General features: G+C 30.9%; 1 protein-coding gene across 4 annotated transcripts in view; it reads left to right on the top strand.

The window, feature by feature from the left end:
• LOC142323909 (peroxisomal acyl-coenzyme A oxidase 3-like) overlaps window positions 1-24,321 on the top strand; it is a 73,747-nt gene that overhangs the window by 43,751 nt on the left and 5,675 nt on the right. For all 4 annotated transcript variants that reach the window (XM_075364256.1, XM_075364255.1, XM_075364257.1 and 1 more), the window contains exons 9-15: window positions 546-715; window positions 2,998-3,120; window positions 7,578-7,698; window positions 9,630-9,857; window positions 17,762-17,916; window positions 21,420-21,555; window positions 21,988-22,142. In XM_075364256.1, the coding sequence (XP_075220371.1) occupies window positions 546-715; window positions 2,998-3,120; window positions 7,578-7,698; window positions 9,630-9,857; window positions 17,762-17,916; window positions 21,420-21,555; window positions 21,988-22,142 (1,088 nt within the window). The remainder of the gene's footprint in view (window positions 1-545; window positions 716-2,997; window positions 3,121-7,577; window positions 7,699-9,629; window positions 9,858-17,761; window positions 17,917-21,419; window positions 21,556-21,987; window positions 22,143-24,321) is intronic.

Below are 24,321 nucleotides of genomic sequence, written 5' to 3'. Positions count from 1 at the left end.
ATTTGCGAAGTAAATGGAAATTATGTAAAGTTATTAGAAACTAAAATATATTCTTTATAATGTTATAAATAGTTGTACAAATATTTCTATTGAAATGTAATAAATGAATTAAATATATTTTTCATTGCAACAAAAATTATACATATGTTAATTGGAATGTTACTAATGATAATTAAAGAAATATTACAATAATGCTAACAATTACTATATCAAAAGTAAGTATTGTAATTTTATATCAATGAAAGTAATAGAAATATTAAAATTTAATTTCTTTTGTGAATTGAAATAGCAATAAACTGAATTAGGTAATATTAAATTACTAGTTTTATTAAATAAAACTTAAAAATAAAAAAAATTAGAAATCATCTATTCCTAAAAATAAAATATAAAATGAATAAAATTAAATTAAAATTACTTACAGTAGAGTAGATGTAAATATTTAATAATATTGTTTTATAATTAATATAAGATAAAATACATTTAATTAAAACTATTTTGTGATAATTTATGTAACATTTAGAGTTTATTAAAGTTAATATTTTCAGGTGCATCACTTGGAGCGCTCTCTGGTGGTCGTGTTACAATAACCAATCTTTCTTCTTCCTATCTCATCAAAGCTATTGTAATTGGTATTCGTTATTCTGCAGTTAGAAAACAATTCGGTTCAACAGAAGAAGATACTGATGAATTGCCTATCATAGAATATCAACTACAGGTTAATTTTACTATATAATTTAATGGACATGTATGAGGTATGAGTGGATGAATATAAACATATGAACACACATTTTTATTTCACAATTACACAAAGTTTTTTACTATTAATATAATTTTTGCCACTGAATTATGTTGCATTACCATTAATCTTGATCAAGAAGTATTATGATGTAAGAAACATCAAAAGCACTATACCATCTATTTTATTTTTCTGGATTATCTACTTTTAATAAATCAAAGATTATATATAAATATTTTTTACGAGTCACGTTTCCTTTCTTCAGTTTATTTTTTTTTAATTTTCAGTTACTAATCTCCAAAAAAATTCATCTCCATTTTGAGATTTTTGCAGTGTATACTACATAAGCTATTTTAAATTCTTTAATGTTGAAATTAAGTGGATAAAGTACAAAATTAAAAGGTTGTTACTCAGTTAAGTGAAGTGATAAATTCACGGCAAAATTATATAGAAACTAGATTGATAGGCCATACATTTAGACATTCAGGCTTAATTTGTTCTTTGAGGATGTGTAAAAGATAGAAATTGTGTTTAAAGACAATTGGAATATACAAAACAAAAATTGAGAGGAGTATCATCAAACCAGTTAAATAACAAAAAGGTAATTATAATTATTTAATGTTATTAATAAAAACTTTACCTACGTATTCATGAAACTATCTGAACTTAGTGCACTTGATGCTTGGTAGCTTCAGCAAAAGAAAGTTTTAAGTGATGTATAATACCTAGTAAATAAATGCGAATTATTTAACTTTTGAAGACATAGTTGCTATTATTAAGGATTACTCATTTATCAATTGAAAACTCAACAAACATGCTGTAACTCAATAAACACAGTCATAATTGTTTTTCTAAAAAAAAAATTAAATAAATCATAGTTGCTTTTTTAGTGTATGGAAATATGCTTCTAAAATATTTTTTAGAACTATGATAAAATCATCAGTACAACACACTAAATATATTGTTTAATCACATGCAAAACGAGTTCCCTAGTGGTGGTATAATATCTGCATTCTACCGAATGTTACATCATAGTTCTGAAAATATATTTTCATACGTTTATCTAGTCATTTTTAAGTTATTTTATAAAAGTTTAAAAATGATATTTTATTTCATTGGTGTAATCTAATTCCTCTTTTATCTTTCCATGTTAATCAACTTTTTCAAATTGCTCTGTTTTGTTGATGTGCAGGTCTGCATACTCTTCTCTCTTAGCAAAGCTTAGTAACATTGCAATGTATGTATTAAATAAAGGAGTGTATAATTTCCTATTAACTTTTGATTATCTTTTGTAGCAATATAAAATTTTTTTTGTATAATTGATTTTATATAAATTATTTATTATTTTTGTATTACCAAGATTACTGCGAACCCTTGGTTACATTTTATGCTATAATTTATGTTTTTTTAATTTTATTTATTTATTTTTGTCCATGCTATTAATAAAAATTTAATTAGATTTGTTTAAGAACTATTGTCTACAAATATTTTTAATAATTTACTATTTTGATATTAATATATTATTATTATTATTATTATTATTATTATTATTATTATGAAATCTTAAATAAGATTATAATGTATATTTATTATAAAACACTTTTATTTTCTTTGATGATACAGTATATGCTGAATCAAGGCAATATTCAGGATTATGAGTTAAAGAAGGAAGCGGCACATAGCCTTTTTAGATTTGATGGCTGTATTTGATGTCATCCCTATGAAAAGAAGTTGGAACCAATTAAGAGTATACATCCCTGTATGAAAGCAAAATTCAGGATATGTGGGGAAACAACTCAGGAATTCAAATTGGTCGGGGAGTAAAAGAAGGTGATAGCATTAATCTGCTATTATTCACAATTTTAATGGATATTATAAACAATGTTAACTAAGAAGAAAAAGAAGCAAGACTGGTGATTGGAGGATGAGGCCCACACATGTGCAGGCACTGGCTTTGAAATGAGTTGCAGAATCCAGTGACAGTGTAGAAGCATACCTTCTGTGATAAATCTTTTTCATTTTTTTTCTTAATTTTCAGTCATTAATCCAAGAAGATTTTTCTCTGTTACAAGATTTTTGTAATGAATACCAGTTAAGTTTCTTTAAACGTTTTCATATTCTTTATTGAATATTTTGGTTCGGCTTGATTTTTAGTCAAATTTTGATCAGCGTTTTGAGTTAGCCTGATAAATCAAAATAAAACAATTTAAAAGAGGGATGTAAACTGTTTAGTAGAAAAATAATTTTTTTTTTTGTTTTAGCAATGGAGATTGTTTCCATACTTGGCTGCAGCATATGCTTTGAATATATTTGGAAATTATTTAAGTAACTTATTTACTGATTTTCAAATGAACTTGTTTATTGGCGAGATGGATGATAGAATGGTAATTGTACTTAAATCTATGTTATACCACTTTTAACATGTTAACCTTATTTTAGTACAAGGGCTGTTTTTTTTTTCAACCTTCAATCGTGCATATAAGTAAACAAGAGGTAGGTGGGAGTCAGGTCTGCATGTCATGTGATTGCACCTCCTCCCCCTTCTCAACCTCTGCTATTGCTTCCAGCTCCATTGCATCAGTCTGCCGAGCTATTGGCAATTTAACATTGCCTCTACAATTGATACTCCCGCCAAGTGTGAGTTGCAAAGTGTGATATGTTTTCTGCAAGCAGAAGGATGTAGCTCTGCTGAAATCCATCGGAGAATGAGCCTAGTGTATGGTGAAAACTTTGAGTGATGGTAGTGTACAGGAATGGTGTAGGAAATTTAAAGAAGGGAGAATAGAGTAGCCTGTCGCTACTGTTCACTTGGTTGAGCGTGTTGATAATTTTGTCCATGACAAATGGAAGTTTATAAGTGAAATTTCAAGGTCTTCTCTATAGACAATTGTGACTAAAGACCTAGGTTACCAGAAACTGTGTACATGTTGAGTGACAATCACAAAATGCAGTGAATGGTGTCAACCTTAATTTTTCTCATATGTTACAATAATGAGGGGGACGAGTTTTTAATGTCGGTTGTTACTGGTGATGAAACTTGGATCCAGTTTGATAGTCTAGATCTCTAGAAACTAAAAAAACAGTCTAAGCAGTAGATGCACACTTACCCTCCAAAACAAGCTGAAAAAGTTCAAACACACACTGAGCAACAGGAAAACAATGGCTACAGTTTTTTGGGACCATAAAGGTGTCTTGTTGGTGGACTTTATGGAACAGAGGACAACAATAACAAAGGAAGTTTATTGTGAATCTTTATGTTGTCTCTGTAGACTGATCCAGAACAAACAAAGAGGCATGCTCTAATTCGGCGTGGCTTTGTTCCACGACCGCACTGTGCCAACATGACTTAAACCTTCTCAAACAGTTCAAGTGGGAAGTTTTCGACTATCTACCATATAGTCCAAAGCTAGCACCTAGCAATTTTCACCTTTTTCAAGAATTGAAGGCATGGTTAGGTGGACAACACTTCACCACCAACAAAGAACTTCAGGTGGCTGTCAAGATGTACCTTACCTCACTGGCAGCAAACCTCTTTGAAGAGGGCATTGGAAAGCTGGTGTCACGATATGACAAATGCCTCAATTGTTTTGGCAATTATGTAGAAAAATAAGTTAGATACGAGTACTGCTCAACTTTTAATAAAATCATTTTATGTAGATTTTAATTTTTGTAACCCATTGGAGCTTGAAAAAAACACCTCTCGTACATGCACACAAAGCTTTTTAAGAATTGGTTTGTATTTTGATTGTCTAATTAACTGATTAATCTCTACGAATATAATAATAAACTTCACTTAATTAACTTATTTACTTAGCTTATTTTTTTTATAAATGTTAGGAAGATGTTACTCTTCAGTCAGTTATTTAAGAATCAATAACATTTTATTTTAGTTGCTGTATTTATATATCCACAGCAATCTTGAACTAGTATCATTTTTAAATTTTTTATGTTTATTAATATCTTTTCTGTTTATTGTTTTAATATAAATTTAACACATGAAGTACATTCAGAAAGTTAAGTTTTTAAATAATGTTGCTGCAGCACTACAATCATGATTTTATATGTGATGCTGAGTTGCATGTATCTTAGGAAAGGATTAATCCATTCTTATTCAATTGTCTAGTTTGTACACAACTAAATTTACAATGTTTAAGAAAATCGAGACACCTGCTATATGAGAAATTTGGGTTTGTAATTAGTTTCTTGTATGGAAGGAACATTAAACCAGTTGAAATTCACTATCAGATTTGGAATGTTATGAAAAAAATGGGATGAGTAATTAATTGTTTAATGAATTAAGGATCTGATAACAAACAATGATGAGTGGAGCAGGCTTCATTCATCATTCACAAAATCACGTATATCTTATTACCATAAATTGCAATTTATTACCATACTTGCAATTGATGACGATTAAAGAAAATATAGTTTGACACATTTTCCAGAAATTTCATGTCTGCTTTTACACGAAATTATATCTTGTAAACTGAAATGTCAGAAATTGTGGGAGTACAGTCTGGAAGCCTAAATGCTTACAGGAAATCACAGAATAAAAGTTGATAGGCAGCCTGAAAGTTTTGACTTGGCACAAAAAACAAGGTAACAACTTTTGCAAAACACTGAAAAGATTGCATCATGTGATCCAGAACAAGTGATTTAGCACCTTCCTTGCTAGTCAATTGTTCCATGATGATGATGAGATTGAACAAGTCATTAAAACATGGCAGCATCATTCTATCATAAAGATGCCTCAACAGTGTTGGGAACTATACAAAAATAAAATAAGATTTATTCTTCCTTTGAAGAATAAATTGTGTAAAACTGTTACTGCTCTTTAGCAGTAACAGTTTTACACAAATTTATTCTTGATCTTTTTACTTCCCTTTGGAGCTTACATTCACATTTTCTATTTTCTTTTTTCTTAAATCATGATTTATATTATAAATCTATCTTTCTCCTTTTCACTCATTTAGCATGTTTGGACTATGTTATGTGGTTGAAGTTTATGGCTTTTTATCTTCTTTAAATCTTACCTAAAAAAAAAAAATTCTTATACTGGTACAAAATTTATTACAGTTTTTGTTCAATCAAAACAAAGGAAAACATAAAACTGTTTCTTTATTCTTATTGCATGGCATTCTGAAGTATTTAGTTTTTTTTTACGTAATTTGCAATTAAATTATTCTATATTAATGATTAGATTCTTACTATTTATGCTTCTGTCGTGGTTACTAAATATAAAATATTGTTAAGATTGTTATGAATCTGTTTATATTTTATTTATTTACAATTTTTTACTGTAACTATTTGTTTTATTGTATTATTTCTTTTTGTAGTTCATGTTTATCTTAAGTAAATCTATATGCCCTGCATATCTATTTGAGGTTTGTAAGGTTGGGTTAAGTGTTAATTTCTTACCTCCCTTTTCTAATATTGATTATTTATGAACTGTTTGCATTAAATATTATTATTGTAATTGAAATGAAACAGATAGCAAATCATGTCTTTAAACTAAGTGTATTCCATTTTTTTCAAGTAATAGTATTCGTCTATTGAACTTGTTTATCATCCTTCACCTGAGAATTTAATTAATCAGATCTTCCAAGGATGGTGTAAACAGCTGTTGCCTTCCTGCCCTTCATGCAGCAGCATGCTGTATTATAAGCAGCTAGGAAGTGTAAAACCATCATAATCATATAATTGTATTTTAGTTCATCTGTGTTTTGAAACTGTATTATACATTCATGCTATAATAGAATTTAAGTAGATAAGTGGTTAGAAAGGTTGCATCTTGTGTTCATGTTTGGTTTTTGTGATAGCTGGTAGGATATGAAGAAAGTATGCTTCTGAACTGAAATATATATGTACGTATATATGAAATATGAATAAAATATGTATGAAAATATAATATAAAATATATATGTACATATGCATGTTTATTCTATTCAGGGAACCAGTCAGGAAATTTTAAGAGAGTCTTGGTATTGAGATTAACAAAGGCTGTTTACCAGATGAAAAAATAGTGCTGGGTGAATCTTGCCTTGGATATGAATGTTTATGTAAAGAACAGGACTTGAGCTTCTAACTTTTCTGTTTATACTTTGTTAACATTATTAAAAACAAAATAAAGAAATTGTATCAGACTGTTTGAGTAGGCTAAAAGAATGATAATATTGAAAAAGTTGGTTTTCATCACATAGTTGTCACTTGCAGAAATATAATTTTTGCTTATCTTTATATAAAGGACTTTTATACTAGCTGTAAAGCATCTTTTTGAGTTGCACATCTACAACTTGGAAAGTCTGTTAAATAGTGAAATAAAAATATCAAGATACTACTCATCATTACATAGAAATTTATTGGTTGAATTTATCATGGACTAAAGATGTGCACCAGAGATGCTGTTTGACAATGTTAAACATAATATCTTTAATTTGTGGCTTCCTGGAATATAAGCAAGTAAATAAAAGAAATATCATATAGCAGATAAATAAATTGTAAAAAAATGGTAGGTTATGTATGCATGGTATCCATACTGTGTGATATCAAATGAACTGAATCTTATTTTTTGCATGGATCAGATTAGTGAAGAGATAAGAGTTTCACAATCAAAAGGTTTGGAACCTTTGGTTAGGATAAAAAGATTTGGAAAAAGTCATTAAAAATTGTGTGAGTTGAAAATAACAAATGTACTTTGTTTTCTTTTGAATTATTTCATAACTCTGAGTATAATTTTATAATTTTTTATGGTATATTATACAATAGATTTGTATTGTGTATTTTTGTTACTGATTATATGGAAAACAATTATATAATTGTTATACAGTAAATCTTGTTTTAGGCATCTATGGGACCTGAAATACATGCAGTTTCAAGTGCTTCAAAACCAATTGCTGCTTGGACTGTTCGTGATGGCATTCAAGAATGTCGTGAGGCATGTGGAGGACATGGTTATTTAAAAGGTGCTGTAAAAAAGGATGCTAATTGTTTCAGTAATAATTCTAATTACACTTGGATTACTTAGATTTAATTAGTGTTTTATATGTGAAAACTTTATGATTATCAATTTAATATATTCCAGCATAAATACTCCAGATATTACAATAATATCTATTTTAAGTTGTAACAGTCACGTTTTAAGTTTCATTTTGAGAAAGATAAAGTAGTATTTATTACACTAAGTAATGAGTATGCCGGCCTCCATGGTGCAAATGGTAGCAATTCAGCCTTTCATCCAGAGGTCCTGGGTTCAAATCCTGGTCAGAGATTGCATTTTCACACACGCTACAAATCATTCATCTCATCCTCTGAAGCAATATATAGCAGTGGTCCTGGAGGTAAAACAAAAAAAAATTAATGATTATAGTACCTAAATTTTTGGATTAACAATTGATGAACAACTTTTATTACAGCTTTTCTCTAATGCTGCAAAATACTGGTTCAAATACAATTTGAGAAAATTAATTTTAATTGGATCCAAATGCCTATTTTATAGGTTTGTATTATGAGTTCAATTAACAGCTCTGTCTTGTGAGATATCAGGAAAAAATCAACTACTACACTGTAACTGGATGCAACTTGATGCAGTGTAATCTTGAAATAAAAAATTCAAATTTTATACAGGTGTAACAAAAGAATAGTGTACCTGTAAACACTACATATTGAAAATGGCCAAAAAATGTTATGAAAAATGGTGACATTTCTCCATATTTTTTTCTGTCCCAAGATCGAACTGAGGCACCACTATAATATTTAGTACATAGGTTTACACCAGCTTTCTCTAATAAATAGAAAGTTCTAACGCATTCACAAATTTCAAGATGGCAGACTCACCAATTTTTTAATTGTTTATATTTCTGTAATTGTTAGTTTTATGGATTTGTATTAATATATTTTCATAGCTTAAACATTATTCCTTTGTTTATAAACAATTTATGATCTTATTTTAAACAAATTTTGTGATAATTTTTATTTTATTGCAGAAAATTAATTGTATAATTTTCAGTCTGACTTTATTTCCACTATTAGAACAAGTATTGGAACATTTTCAAGATATCCAAAGGGTAGTACAATAAGAATTGCATTATGTAATGAGTTGATCACATGGCTGGAGATTTTTTGTAGTCAACAATTGTACCTATATTTGTACAAATAATGCAAGTAATAAATACAAATTAGCATCTGCCAAGATTGAGAATTTTGTGAAGTAATTTTATAAAAACTGGAAAATCCAGTTTTTTACTGCAATAATGTTCAATGATGAAACTGGATTCAGCTATTTACTATTAACATATTTACTTTCTGTTAGTAACGTTGCTAAATTTTTATTATTTCAGTTTAGTAATTTTTATTAGTGGTGGAGATGAAATCCAGGAAAAGCTGTCATCAATTTTCTTCAAATAATTTAGTTGTTTGGCAAGCATTTATTAAAAATCAAGAGTAATTTTGTTTACAGTTAGTAAAATTTATTTTGATAAAAAGTAATGATTAAATATAAAAGTTTAAAAAATTGTTTCTTTTTTTTAATTTGTTTACACTGCAATGTTTTATTTATTAAAGAAAATTGGTGTAAGCATGTGTAATAAATACAGTGATTCCTCAGTCCGATTTTGTTGAGATGTAAATTTTTTTATAGGCTTCAGAAGAATGAAGAAGAAATCACCATTTTTAATGGAACATTTTCTATTCCTTCTTATGTGTATAATGTGGAAATGAGTAGCCAGGTACATTTTTTTGTTACACCTGTATTTCTTTCTGAATTGTAATGTTTTATTAACACTTAGATATTGTATTTTTAAAATATTCTCAACTTTTATAAAAATTTTTATTAAAATACAGTATAGGGTAGTAGTAAAATAATTTTTTAATCATGTGTTTAATTTATTTCTTTTAGTTGCTGGTATTGGTGATTTGAAAAATGATAATGATCCTAACTGCACCTATGAAGGAGATAATAACGTTCTTGTTCAGCAAACTAGTAATTGGTTACTTTCTTTATTAAGTTCAAGTAAAAATAACTCTGAAGTTTTTAAAACTCCATTACAGTCTGTTGACTTTCTTGCAGACATGAATGGTATACTTAAGAGCCATTTTTCGTCAAGTGATATTACTTTACCTGAAAGTAAGTTATTTTTATTGTATTGTATTTATTCTCATATAAAAATTGTCTTAGGTCTGGTAACTAAAGAAAATATGGAGATCTAACTACAGATGGCAGTCAATCCTTAGTAGTTAAAACTATTCGTCAGACTAACAAACATCTCATGCCAGGCTTACCATAGGAAATGAAGAGTAAAGTGGTTTTCTGTTGTTGCCATTGCTGAACCATATTCTGTTGTTCATAAGCATGCCTTCGCATGCTTATGAACAAAAAAATGGACAGCATTTCAGAAGAAGTTCTGAAATGCTGTCCCACAAGTAATTGTTTTATTCTGTTCATCATAAGGAATGAATTATTGAACATTATTACTCTCTGAAGAAACAGGTCTTATTGTTGCCTGTTGAATATTAGCTTTTTTACTTGTTTCATAACTGTAAAGTCAAGACAGGTAGTTTAAGCAACAGATATACATTCAGTAATCAATATGGATTGTTTCCTGAAACAATCCATTGTGTAAATTGTTCAATAGCATAACCATAGAACAGCAGGATTTAGACGATATCAAAGTACTATAGAACAAGTAATACAGCTTACACAAGATATTAAAGATGGATATCATCGCAAACAAAGTTCTCTCTCTGTTTTTGTGGACTTCAAAAAACTGCCTTTGATAGGGTTTGGAGGAAGAGACTTCTCGAAAAGCTGTTAAAAAAGGGTATGGAGGTCAAATTGTTTCAGTATATTTCATCTTACTTAGGGCAAAGACTTGCTCATGTCAGTTATAGATAAGGAGCATCCAAATTCAGCGGATAAAACAAGGCCTTCCACAAGGTTTGGTCCTCAGCCCTACTGTATTCAGTATAATGATACATCTATCATCATCTTATACAAATTCTTGAGTCCATACCAGGAATTAAAAGTGCTTCTGTTTGCTGACGACCTTGTGATGTGGACTACATGCAGTGATATAAGGGCATTAGAAGCTTATCTGAATAAAGCACTAGAGAAGCTCCAGCAATTGGCTGAAGGAACGAGATGTGTGTCAATGCCTTGAAAACCAAATTTCAGCTCTTCTCACTCACTCTCAACCAAGGGTAGTTCTAGACAACAGGTTGAATTGGGCAAAGCATACAGACCATCTGATAGAAAAAGGTGAAAAGCATCTTGGCCTGGTTAAGAGAATCACTGTATGAAGTGGGGAGCAAACAAAGACATATTGTCTTGGAGTATAAAAGTTATGTGAGGCCCGTTCTCGAGTATGGAAGTGAACTACTCATTACAGCACCAGAGTCCACTATCCAAAAATTGAAAACGTACAAAATAAGGCCCTCAGAGTTATTACAGGAGCTCCAAAATCAACTAATTACAGCTATGCAGTTGCAAATGTGTATAGAACCCATCAGAATAAGAAATGAGATTGCAACACTTACAATGAGCAAGAAACTGCAGTATTTGGATATTGGTTACTGGAAGAATTGTAAACCTGCCACCACAAGACTTAAGAACCAGGTCACATTCATGAATAAAATAGACTTAATTAGAGAAGGTAAAGGACTTGCCATTGGCACTACAGAGAATTTCTTTATGATTCCACCAAGAATCCCTACAAAATCAGCAGAAGCCAACTCACAGCTTCTTGCTGTCGATAAACAAACATAGCTGCTCAAGGACAAAGCTAAAGAATTTTGCACTTGAAAATATAAGAGAGCGGTACCTCACACCCCTATGGTTACACTTGTTCACAGATGGTTCTGCAAATAGTGCAAGAAAGAAAGGAGGAACTGGAATTTATGCCGAAGCTTTCCAGTTATCAGAGCTTGTGGGGAAAGCTAGCCCCAGTAACTTTGACAGCGACGTCAGAGCAGTTTTTGGAATCCATAAAAAAGATCAAACCACAAAAAGCGTTAACCTAATTGATTGGCAAGCTGCCATAATTGCCGTTTCTGATGCTTCCTGCTCTTCCACAAATAAAGTTAATACATGTCAGTTGATTAAGGAGTTGATTTTAGAAGGCAGACAAGTCGTTTTGCAGTGGATACCGGCACACTGTGGGTTATTGGGTAGTGAAAAAGCTGATCAATTAGCTAAAGAAGGTGTCAGAAAGGAACAACCTGATAAGCCAATACCTTTTGTGGCAAAAAAATTAATCTGATCATCAATCATGGGGGCAGAAATAGCGGCTAGAGTTAAAGGAGAAGCAATGGACAGCATTACTTGATGAAAAGGGACAAGTGCCAGTAAATATTCCAAGGAGTGAGGCTGTTGCACAGTTTCAATAATAAAGATGGGACACGACTATTTCCAGAGCCACCTGCACTGCATTGGAATTGCCAAATCAGCAACATTCCCACTGTGTGCCGACAAGGGTCTATGACAGCCCTGCATCTATCAATCTGTCCTGAATTATGGGATGTTAGAACCACAGCAAAGAATGAGGATGGAGTGTATTGGGCTGCTAGACATCAAATGACCCAAGACAATCAAGGCATAGGATAAAAAACTAATATGAAATCAGTTAACTTAACCTTTTTTTTGTACAAATATTATTATAACAGTTTTTTAATTACAGAATGAAATGCTGAATTAAATAAGCCGCTTCAGTGACTTAGAATTTCCTTTTCATTGAATTTTATAGACAATCTATAGAAACAAAAAATATGAAACGCTTAATATCATTAACCAATTATCAATAGTTATCTCATAGGGAAATTTACTGTGAGATAAATTTAAATAATCATATGATGCCATGCACTTTTTATACATGATACTTGTAGATAATATTTACTAGCAAATGACAATTTTTGCACTAAATATGTTGATTATTCAGTTTGAGCTTCTGCATGATTTAAGCATCTCATGAATCATGAGATGTTTAAATGGTTTTGTAACTATGTCCTTTCAGGGGGAATTTCAAATGGAGAAACAAAAAGAAGTTTGCAGGAGCCAAGTCGGGATTTAAGGATGGCTGGGGCAGTGTTGCCGTGTTAGATTTGGCCAGGTCATGGTGAAGGCAGAGTGGGCTGGCACATTGTCATGGTGAAGTTTCCAGTTGCTGCTGATGTCTGGTCTGATGCGCCGGATCCTTGCTCTCAGTTTCTTGAGGACTTCTACATAAAATTTAGAGTTAACTGTTATCCCAGGAGGTACAAACTCACAGTGGATGATCCCCCTGTTGTTAAAAAACATAATGAGCATGGTCTTGATCTTTGATTTGCCAGAGTGTGCCACTTGGCACTTTGCCTCTTTGTTTGGGGTTGTATCCATGTTTCATCAGTTGTGATAACATTGTCCAAAAAGTGACGATCATTTTCACACATTTCTAAAGCATCTTGACAAGCTTCACACACACACTTTTCTCATGTGCAAATCCTTGGTCACAATCTCATGGACAATAGTTTTTGGAATATTTAACATATGTCATTAAATGAACACTCATTTGATAGTCTGTTTGCAAAAGTTCTTTTACACGAGTCACATTTTTGTTGTTTGAGGAGGTTGACGGGCATCCAGCGCTGGCTTCATCAACCTCTTCATGGCCTTCCAAAAATGCCTTGTGCCATATGTAGACTTGCTGTTGTGATAAGCTATCATCATCACCAAAGGCTTGTTGAACCATTGGAAAAGTTTCTGCTGCAGACTTGCCGAGTTTCACACAAAACTTGATCGCGTTTCTTTGTTCCAGCAAGCGCTGCATTGCAACTTGTACAAGAGACGAATCAAAGGTTTATAAAATCGCCCGTCCTTCACCTCCAAGAGCTCAAAGACAACTGAGCAAGCATTTGCTCGGTAGTTGACTTACACCACCATCGATCCCACTGGATGATAGTGTGCTGCAACATAGTCTCTTTACAATGAAAGCATGACATTACTTATCGGACAGACTTTGTATATTCTATTTTTCCCGGATGGTGATTAATTTTAGCATTGATTTATTATTTATTCTTGATTATTTTAAGTGTTACTTATTTTTAATATTATATTAATAAAAAATATTGAGACGTCTTATTTTATAGACAGATTTTGTTATTGTTCCTATTAGACACTCCCAGTAAAATGATTTCATTATTCAAATAGATTGGTGTTAGATTGTAATTGGATGAGCAAGAGCTACTACCAGAATCAGTGTAGATCATCTACCAGTTGCTGTAGTGCTTTAGCTGCCTGCAACAAATGATCTTTTTCCTAATTAATAGTGTCTTCAATTATTTGTGTGTTGCAGTATTTCTTCCACAGTTCTGGTGAGACTATCCCCAACAGTCTTTCATAGCTTACAAGTTTTTAATAGTTTCCCAAATAGATTTTACAACATTTAATTCACATTGTGTGACTAGCAATCACATAATCTTCTCTAACCCCATAATAAAATCTGTTACAAAAATAATGATTTAGTTACAGAAATAAATAGGTTTTAAATGGCAATTCATTGATTCTATAATAGTTCTACATTTATATATAGTTGAAAAAATAAAGAAAGAAAATTAAAAATTAAAAAACTACAGAAAATATAAAAAAACCATTAGAACAAAAACATATGCTTTTTTTATTAACATGAAAAAAAAACAACACTTAGAAAGTTGAAGTATAAATAACAATTTAATCCTATAATTAACTACCATTTGAATAAAGTAGAATTACATAATTAAATCGCTTAAAGAATGGAAAGCAAAGTAAAATGACATTATCAAATGCAGAATAAAATTATGTAAAATTTAATGTGACCTGTTTTAAAATTGGATGGATGGTTTGTTATTTACCAGAATTCAAAATTGATTGTATATAAGTTTTATGCACCATTAAATTTATTTATTAACAGATGAATTAAGTTTATAGCCAAATTCAGGCATTTCTGTTCCTTACAAAAATTAAGAACACAATACTACTCCTGTTTGTACTGCCCTTTACCCACAAATCATCCTCCCCTTTAATTTAACTAAAAAGAATTGCAAAGAAAATTTAGTTGTTCCAAGGAAAACATTGGTAATTCATAACAGATTTAACTTGTTTTATTCTTCATCAATCTGCAAGTGATAATTTTGCAAGATTTAATTTCTTTTAAGATATTCAATGAATGCAGTTAAGTTATGTTATTTATATTAATGTTTTTTCTACATGGTAAACCATTTTTGTGTAGTTGGTCAGTGTATATGATTTTGCAGCACCCAATATAAACAGTAATGAACAAATAAGCAGTAGAGCAAAAACAGCTGTGAAATGTAACTGTATGAATAGTGATGTCAACTTTTACCATTTAATGCCATTTAAGTATGCTATAACTCATTGCCAGTTGTTGTAATATAGATGGATGTTTATCTTGCTTCTTTCATATTTTATTAGTCCTGGGTTTGATATTCAATACATGGATTTTCCTCATTATTATTAAATAACTTTTACTGTAATGATTGTTTTATCACTGACTGAGTTATCTGTCATTAATTACTAAATAGCTATAATTATTTTGTTTAAATGACTTCTTTTTCCCATTGAGTTCAGTTAAAAAGAATTCATTGGTGGAATATTACTATCAAATGTAAAAATATATAGTAAGCTACAGGAGAAAACTGCATCATGTAATTCTATTTTTGCATTTTTTCTTTTAAGTTCTCAACCAGTATACAACTACAGTATCAGTTACTAAAAACATACAAGGGACATTCAATCTGTTTGTTCGTCTGTTTGAACCTAGCTGTTTCATTCATGTACTGCTTTGTCGTCATCAAACTTCTTGCTATGAAAGAAGTTTTTAAATAAGCTGAACAAATGAAAATCAGACAAGACGAGGTTTGGGCTGTTAGGAGGATGTGGCAACACCTCCTAACTCAACTTTTTGAGCGTTTCTCCTGTTATCTGAGTGATGTGGGGGCGCATGTTGTCATGCAAGAGAGTCACACCTTTTGAGAGAGCGCCTTGACATTTTCGCCTTCTGTTGGAGCATGTTAGAATAGTACTCACTATTCACAGTATGTTGTTCTTCTTAATAGTCACTAAAAATTGGGCATTGCAAGTGCCAGAAAACCATCATCACTTTACTGGCTGATGTGTGAGTTTTGAATTTTTTTGGTGGGTGAATCCAGATGTTTCCACTCAAGAGTTTGCTGTTTGGATGCGGGCGTGAAATGTTGTATCCATGTTTCTTACGTAGAAAGTCATTACCTTTCACTTCAAACTGTTCTTGGAGCTCAGAACAATTATGAATCCCGGTGTCTTCTTGGGCTTGAGCCAACTGTCTTGGAATCCATCTCGAATGTGTTTTGTGATAATTCAGCACATCATGAATGATTGAATGCGCAGTTCCAACACTAATATTACACAAACTAGCAATTTGGGAAATTTTGATTCACCTTTCTTTATGAATAAAATCATTTATCTGATTTTGCAGTGCGATAGTCAAAATTTCAACTGGTCTTCCAGAACGATGGAGATCAGTCACACTTTTTCTGCCTTAATTAAAGTGTTTCACCCACTTATACATGTTACTGTGGTTTAAACATATTGTTTCAACATTCTTGAGTAAATTTAAACCAGTTTCACACTGATAGCAAAAATCTTATCACTGAATGTTGCTCTTCTGGCTTACACGTTTCAAGTGGAGCTAACATTCTGAAAACAAAAGAGTTTATGTTTAGATTAATTATGATCAAAAAGATGATTGTGTGTTCTTAAGGTTGCCAACTTGACCCTCAGAAAGTTTCATTGTTATTGAATGAACCATTTTTCTCTGTATCAGTTTGTCTTGTTAATTATCGAATGTCCCTTGTAGAATAACAAATAAACAGATTCTTTTGTATTTTGAAAATAAACCAGTTGACATAGTAGTAAGAAATATTAAGACATGTAAGGTAGCTACTAAAGTCTGTAATCTCATTACATCCCTTCTGTTGACCATTCTTTTCAGGGGTAAAGCAATAGTTGATGAAAAATAAAACTTATAATTACTTCTGCCATTGTGAGGTGTATGATGTGATATTTTTACAAGCATAAAGACACAGCACCACCAAGATCCACAAATAATTGTATCATGTTGACACAGCACCACCAAGATCCACAAATGATTGTATCATGTTTATGGTAATAATATTGTATGTGAAAGATTAGTACTAAGAATTCAGAGAGGATACACATACACAATATGTAAGATGAGGAGAGAAAGCTCACTATGATTGATGAATTTCACAAAGGAATTTTGCAGACAGATTTTGTAGAATCTGTACCATAATAACAATGAAAGTCAAAGTGGGAGAAGATTATTCACAAAGGGAGTTATTCTTCTACATGAAAAGGTTTGGATTAATTATTTTGGTCACAAAATATTTCAATTTACTAGGAAGTGGAAGATTTTTCAGCCATCCTCTATTAAGCCCAGATATACGCATAAGCTGACTGACTTCCATCTCTTTCTTGATGAAGATTTGAATGGCTGTCAACACTTAAAAACTTATGTGGAGTTTATGAAAAGGTTGATTTGTGTAAACTAATTGTAGTTCTTTTATAATGCAAAAGGTGGTGTTAGTATATAAGTACTATAATTGTGCGACCATGGATGGTGTTTATGAGGAAAAATAAGCTAAATGTATTCATAACTAATGTAGGTTTTTTAGAAAAACCTAAATTTTTAAAACTTTTTAATTATTGAATACTGTCTTCAGTTATGATTTATGTACATACAACTGTATTATTGTATGTAATATAGCCATGTTTTAAAAATAGAATCTTATTTTTTATTTAGCTGTTAACCAGAAGTCAGTTTGCAGAAAAAGCCTCACTTTAATTATAAAAGCTTATTTGGAGGAATACATGAAAGCATTGAATTTAGTAAACCTTAATGCTTCCTTCTAATATTTTTAGAAAATGTTTTAAAAAGATTTTATTTATTTATTTTTATAATTCTTATAAATATTTTATGACTTTTTTCTTCTTTTTTTTTTCAGGTCTTATTGCTGCATATCAGTGGTTGGTATGTTACCTATTGAAAGTTTCACAAGAACGATTTCAAAAAAATATTAATTTAGGAAAAACTCTTTTTACTGCTAGAAATGATTCACAAGTTTATTATGCTCATTCTCTTTCAAAAGCATATATTGAGGTTAGTATTATCAATGCAGTTAAAATTAAAATATTTTGCCTCTCTGAGATTATAATCAATTTGAAAATTTGTCCCCATCCTTCAGTGGGAAAGATCTTATTCAACAATTCACTTTGCTGTTTACATAAATTAGGTAAACAAGAATTTCTTTTTAATTTCCCTTCACTTTTTAGTCAGTTGTGAGGTATTTAAATAAATTATTACTAGGAATTATATATTTTCCTCATTCTTAATAAAATTTATTAATAAAACCTTCTACCTTAATGAACCTTCTACATTACATTATTATGTAATATATGGGTGATTCAAAAAGGACTTCACAACTCAAAAAGCATATAACAATTTATTTAGATAACTTATATTTACTTGAGGTCTTATTTCATAGGAAGATGTCACCCAGCAATCACTTCGGTTCGATATAGCTTCCATTTGTGACAACATTCACTTTAGTTTGACATGGCTCTCATTTGTGATGCAACATACATCCCACCTGAAGTCGATTTCATTCCAGACTGCTGCTAACAAATTGGGTGTTACCTCTGCAGCTGCAGCATTAATTCAAACTCTTAGCTCATCAAGATCAGTGGCCAAAGGTGGTACATAAACCCAATCTTTAATGAAACCCCCACAAGAAATAATCTAGTGGGGTCAAATCTAAGGAACAAGGTGACTGTGCAACTGAACCTATATGACCAATTCACCGACCTGGGAATTGACTATCAAGAAAATCTCAGACTTCTAGCTGGTGCCTCATCTTGCTGATAGTAATGACCCTTCTTGGTCATCATTGTCTAACTGAGGAAATAGAAAATGTTGAACCATTTCCAGCATTTTAAAGCATCCATTGTCGTAATCCTTCCTGAACAGTTTAACTGAATAACATATAAGATTTGATGTAAAGTTCCCAAACAGTTTTTAAATTGTGCAACATTTGGTGCTATAGCAAAATGTTAATGTGCTGCCACTTAGCAGCAACATTATGTAGCAACCCAGGGAAAACGGTAGTGTAATATTTTGTTTAGTCGTAATACTATGCCTGTTAATGAGAGCAAGTACTACATGTGCTATGAAAATTTTACTGCATTTAAAATGAGTGATTTCTTGGTAAGAAATTAATGTGAAATTTTGTGGTTAACTGAAAAAATATTTAACATAAATATTTGAAATGTTTAACAAAACAGCTTATGGGGAGGATGATGATTTAAGCTAGACTCAGATGTATGAATGGTGAAAACACTTAAAACTAAAGCTGATTATTGATTATCTTCATTAAGGTGAAGTTAATACCAGGATCTGAAGGGCCAGTACATCCTTGTTATCTGTTGTAAAGCTGCCTCTGGTTTGAACCAGGAACTCCTTTTCTTTTCCAGTGGTTGCAGAGTAAGTCTAACACTGAGGTGCCTATTGGGCAAACCTGGGCCTCTGTCCTTCACAAAAAAAATTTAATCTGCTAAATTCCTCCAGAAAACAAAGGTTTTGTAAATATAGTTTTTTTTTCTGTTTAGCAACCTACAGCTAAACAGCTAGAGAATTCATCTAGAGAAATTTCAAAGTCTGCATAATCAAATGCATCATTCATTCATTCATTTAATTGTTATTTATCTATTTGTAAGGTAGCTGAAGAAGTAGCAATTCAAATACCACGTGGCATGAAATTATTACAAGAAATTTAGGCATGAGTCACATTGCAGCCAAATAAATTGACTGACAAGCAAAACAGAATTGAGTTGATGTGAGTCAAAAGTTTCTGAATTGAGCTAAGTAGAATGAAAGCTTTAAAAAATATTTCATTACTGGATATGAGATGTGGGTGTATGGACACAAGTATTGAAACAAAACCTCATTTATTACAATGGTTTCCAAAAGGGTTTCCATGACCAAGTAAGCAAGATAAGTAGAAACTAGTGTAGTCATGCTGACAGTTTTTTTCAATTGTGAGACATTGTTCACTATGAATTTCTTCCAGAAAGCAAAATTGTGAATAAGAAGTATTATCTTCAAATAATGAAACTTTATGAGACTACAGAAAAAAAAGAACATCTTAAAGCTTAAGTCAAACATGTGCTTGCGAACAAATCGCTATTAGTTTGCCAGTTTTTGTGAAATTTATGAGACAACAGTTGTTCCACATCCTCTTTGTTCATGTGAGCTAGAATCATTGAATTTTTCTATTCACCCAAATCAAAAATTAATTTGAAAGGTTGATGTTTTCAATCGGTTAATTTGATAAGAAAAATTTGCTTACAATCTGTTCAGTCATAAATGAAGTATTCCAGAAATGTTTTGAAGGATTTAAGAAACATTGGGAGCTGCGTATTTGAAGAGGAGGGTATCTCTTTGAAGGTGACAAGGCTTAATAGTTTCTAAGGTAAATGGAACATTTTTGATTTAAAAATTTGGGAATCTTATGCACAAATGTATAATTCTTCATACATGAGCAGTTTTTGCTTTAGAAAGTCTGAACCTCTTTTTGGTTTTGTAATTTCTGGAGGAAAAGCAGTGTTGTATACATTTAAATTAGTGACTGCAAAACTACTGATTAGTAAGTTTCTCCTATTCTGGCAACAGCTGAAACTATATATAACAAGTTTGATGCTGTTGAAGAGTAAAGGTGATTGTATTCGAAGTAGGCATTGATTACAGTGTCACATTCAAGTATCATTTTATACTGTCATACATGATAAATTCTCAAGGCTCCATCTAACTGTTCCTATTCTGGATAAAAGAATATTCCAGTTTCCCATGCTTACTGCTTGGAAAGAGCCTTGAACTACTTTATGGATTGTTTCTTTCACACTGCGATAACAATGAGATCAGTTTTTGCACCTTCTTCCTTTTCCTTAAAGAAAAATCCTCTATCGTTTCTCCAATATGGGTTCTGTGAATCTAGGTTGGACTCAGCAAGATCAGTCTTGGGATGTCTGGATTGTAGAGAAAAGTGTCTGCTTGATATATCTGAATAAAGGGGTGAGTCTCTTTATCATTCTTTGAATATAAATGTGTTGGCCGGGTTTAGTTGTAAGACATTAAACTTAAGAAGAAAAATAGCAACTACAGTCAGTATTATACCTCATTATTTTTCGTTAGTGTTTATATTTACTAGGAAAAGTGAAATTCAATCAAAAGCATTTGGTATTAATAGTTGGTGTAGAAGGTTCATGGAAAGATCTGGTTCTGTAAATAATAAATACTGTTTCGGTTAATTCCTGTTTCGGCAATTCGAAAATTCAATTCTAGTTTGTTGATAATCATTGTCTTTAAAAAACCACAACCAGTATTTTGTATTTAACAGTCTGATTTATTTTCAGTTTATGTTATTTTTTGTTTACTTTTTTTATTTATTTTTTTGTTTGTTTTTGAAACCCTTCTGAGATTACCTTCTCTTTGAAATTTAATTCACTTTTATGCCTCACTTATTATTCTAATAATTATGATTATTATTTTTTTAATATGCTGCCAAAATTTATTTGCTGTAATAATTATAGATATTTTCTTTTTTTCAGCATTATATTTTGAAAATATTTTTACAGTTTATTAAGGAAAACTGTGATGAACAAAATTTACAGAATGTACTTTTAAAGTTAGCAAGATTATATGGTTCTTGGTGTTTAGAAAAACATTTAGCAGCACTTTATCAAGGTCAGTAAACTTTTTAGTATTTTTTTTAAGACAAATAAAACAGTTTATTTGTCATGTCAATGGGATTTTTGCATGAATGGCCTGAGTTACTTTGATGGTCAAGTTGGCACAAAACTTAATAAAGTACAGTAGGTTTCAGGTTTGCTTCTAAGATAAGGAATGCCAATAGGTCATTGGTTGTCTTGTTTCTCTATCTTCATCAAATCACCAAAAGCTTTTCTAAACTATGAATTATAAATTTTCTTGGTTTTGCAAAGTAACACAGTAACATAGCAGACTATTTTCATTTTGTTTGTTAATGAAAGAAATGTTTCAAAACATCACAGATTATAGAATAAATGTTATACATTATATTACAAGTGATTGCCCTAATTAAGATAGATAAATTTTGTGTAAATTTTTTTTTAATATTTCTTTATTATTAATGTGCAGGTGGATATTTACAAAATTCTGAAACTTCTGTCTTATTAAGGGATAACATATTAAATCTTTGTTCAGAGCTTAAAACAGATGCAGTTGCATTAGCTGATTCATTAGCACCTCCTGATTTTATTCTTAATTCAGCTCTTGGTATGGCTGATGGACAGGTTAGTTAAATTTATTTATCTATTTTCAGAATGATTTTTGTAAAGTAATAGTTGATGAAACATAAAACTTATAATTACTTCTGCCATCGTGAGGTATATGATGTGATATTTTTACAAGCATAAAGATACAGCACCACCAAGATCCACAAATGACTGCATCATGTTGTGGTAATAATATTGTATGTGAAAGTGCTGTGAAAGATTAGTGCTAGGAATTCAAAGAGGATGCACAATATGTAAGATGAGGAGAGAAAGGACAATTGTCACTATGATTGATGTATTCTCTAAGTGTCTTTTGTAGACATCTTTTCAATTGTACAGTGTCTTTTGTGTATGAGTATATTTCAAATGTTTGTAGATTGAAATTTGTACTCTGTTTTGTTAAAATAAAAGTGTTTATGTATGTTTGCATAGAATCATCATCCTTAATTATTTTGTAATTTCATTATGATTTGTAGATTCATTATGAATTGATTTCAACAATAGTATAGGTCAGCTGAGACTTAATACACGTTTTACATAATATATTTGAATATGTATGAGGGAGTGAGTGAGTGTATAATAATAATAATCTTTATTCCACAAAATAAACAGATTACAAATTAAAATAAAATTTACAGTTATAAATTCTTATTACATAATCTTGTGGAACTAGGTACCCACTATAGTAATAACTGTATTGGAGGTTACCAGCCATTATTTTTCAATGAGCAAAATAATAAACTAACCATTTATGTGCATGTATTTTCTTTGTTAGGCAATTACATTAGTTAATGGATTAAACCTTAAGTTCCAAAAAATCAATAACATTAGTTAATGGATTAAACCTTAAGTTCCAAAAAATCAATAACATTAGTTAATGGATTAAACCTTAAGTTCCAAAAAATCAATAACATTAGTTAATGGATTAAACCTTAAGTTCCAAAAAATCAATAGATGGCGGCACAATGTTAAAACCTAAATTATCAAGCCATATCTTAGTGAGTGTAGATTTATATAACCTTGTCAAGCAGCAAGTCAGTCAAAACTTTAATTTATATTATTTATACTACATTACACGTGGATGGATTTGTTGAAAAAACATAACATATAGCCTAATTCTTTTAAATTAAGAAATAGTATTCTTGCTACAAACTGTTAAAAAAATGGTTTTCTTCATCAAAGACTACAAATTTTTTTCACAAAAGAAAGTTAATAAGTCGGTCATATGATTATTAAAAAAAATTATCTTACTTAGTAGATATTTACTTAAAAATCTTCTTTTTTTTTCTTTTAATATAATCACTGATATTAGCACCCTAAAATGGAACAGTTTTAATGTGCTTTATCCAGCACCCTTTAAAACCTGCTCCATTTAAGTATTTGGGCTGTTACATGCTTCATACATACACATAATGTTAATGTCATCATTTGTCATAAATTTGTTGCTGAAGTAAGTTTTTAAAAAACCAAACAAATTGTTTGGGGGTTAATTTGACATCACAAAACAGATGTTGAAGTTGCTAAATTAAATATTAGTTATTTAAGTTAATCTTGTCATATAATTTGAGGTTAATTGAAGTTTGACATTCTAATTAGCATCCCTGAACATTTTCTTTGAATTGAGGCTCAAAGCACTGACAGAATTTCACGGTATGGTGTAATAGTTACATATAACCTCACTTCTGAAATTGGACTATAGCATTACCTTGTGAATATGTCCCGAAGTACTCTTAAGATAACTTTGAATCTCTTGACTAAAATGTGAAGAATTGTGTCCCCAGTGCATTGAATCGCACTTTGATTTGGGTTGGTAGTGATTTATTTCTTGAACTTTGTATTAAGCATGTCTTATTTTAAACATACGAGGGTGAATCAAATTTAAATGGTAATTTTGCTATTCTACGCAGCAAGCAGTTCTGAGCTGGATGTTGGAGTGAGGGGTTAATGTTCAGTGTGTTAGAGATGGGGAACCAGCTTGGTTAACCCTCTGTTCTGTCATCAGTACAGCCATGAGTGAGCAACAGGTTCCGTCGTCTGTTGCACAATGTATAATCATAAAAACTAATGAAGGCGTTAAACCCACGTAAATTTTAACTTGTTTAAAGGCACAATTTGGGGATGATACACTGTCCCAAAACCAAGTGTATATGTGGGCCAGATAATTTAAGGGCAGGTGAGAAAGTGTAGAAAATGAGTC

The sequence above is a fragment of the Lycorma delicatula genome, chromosome 4, assembly GCF_047948215.1.
Source record: "Lycorma delicatula isolate Av1 chromosome 4, ASM4794821v1, whole genome shotgun sequence".
Lineage (NCBI taxonomy): Eukaryota > Metazoa > Arthropoda > Insecta > Hemiptera > Fulgoridae > Lycorma > Lycorma delicatula.
This window is presented reverse-complemented; position numbering and strand designations above follow the sequence as displayed.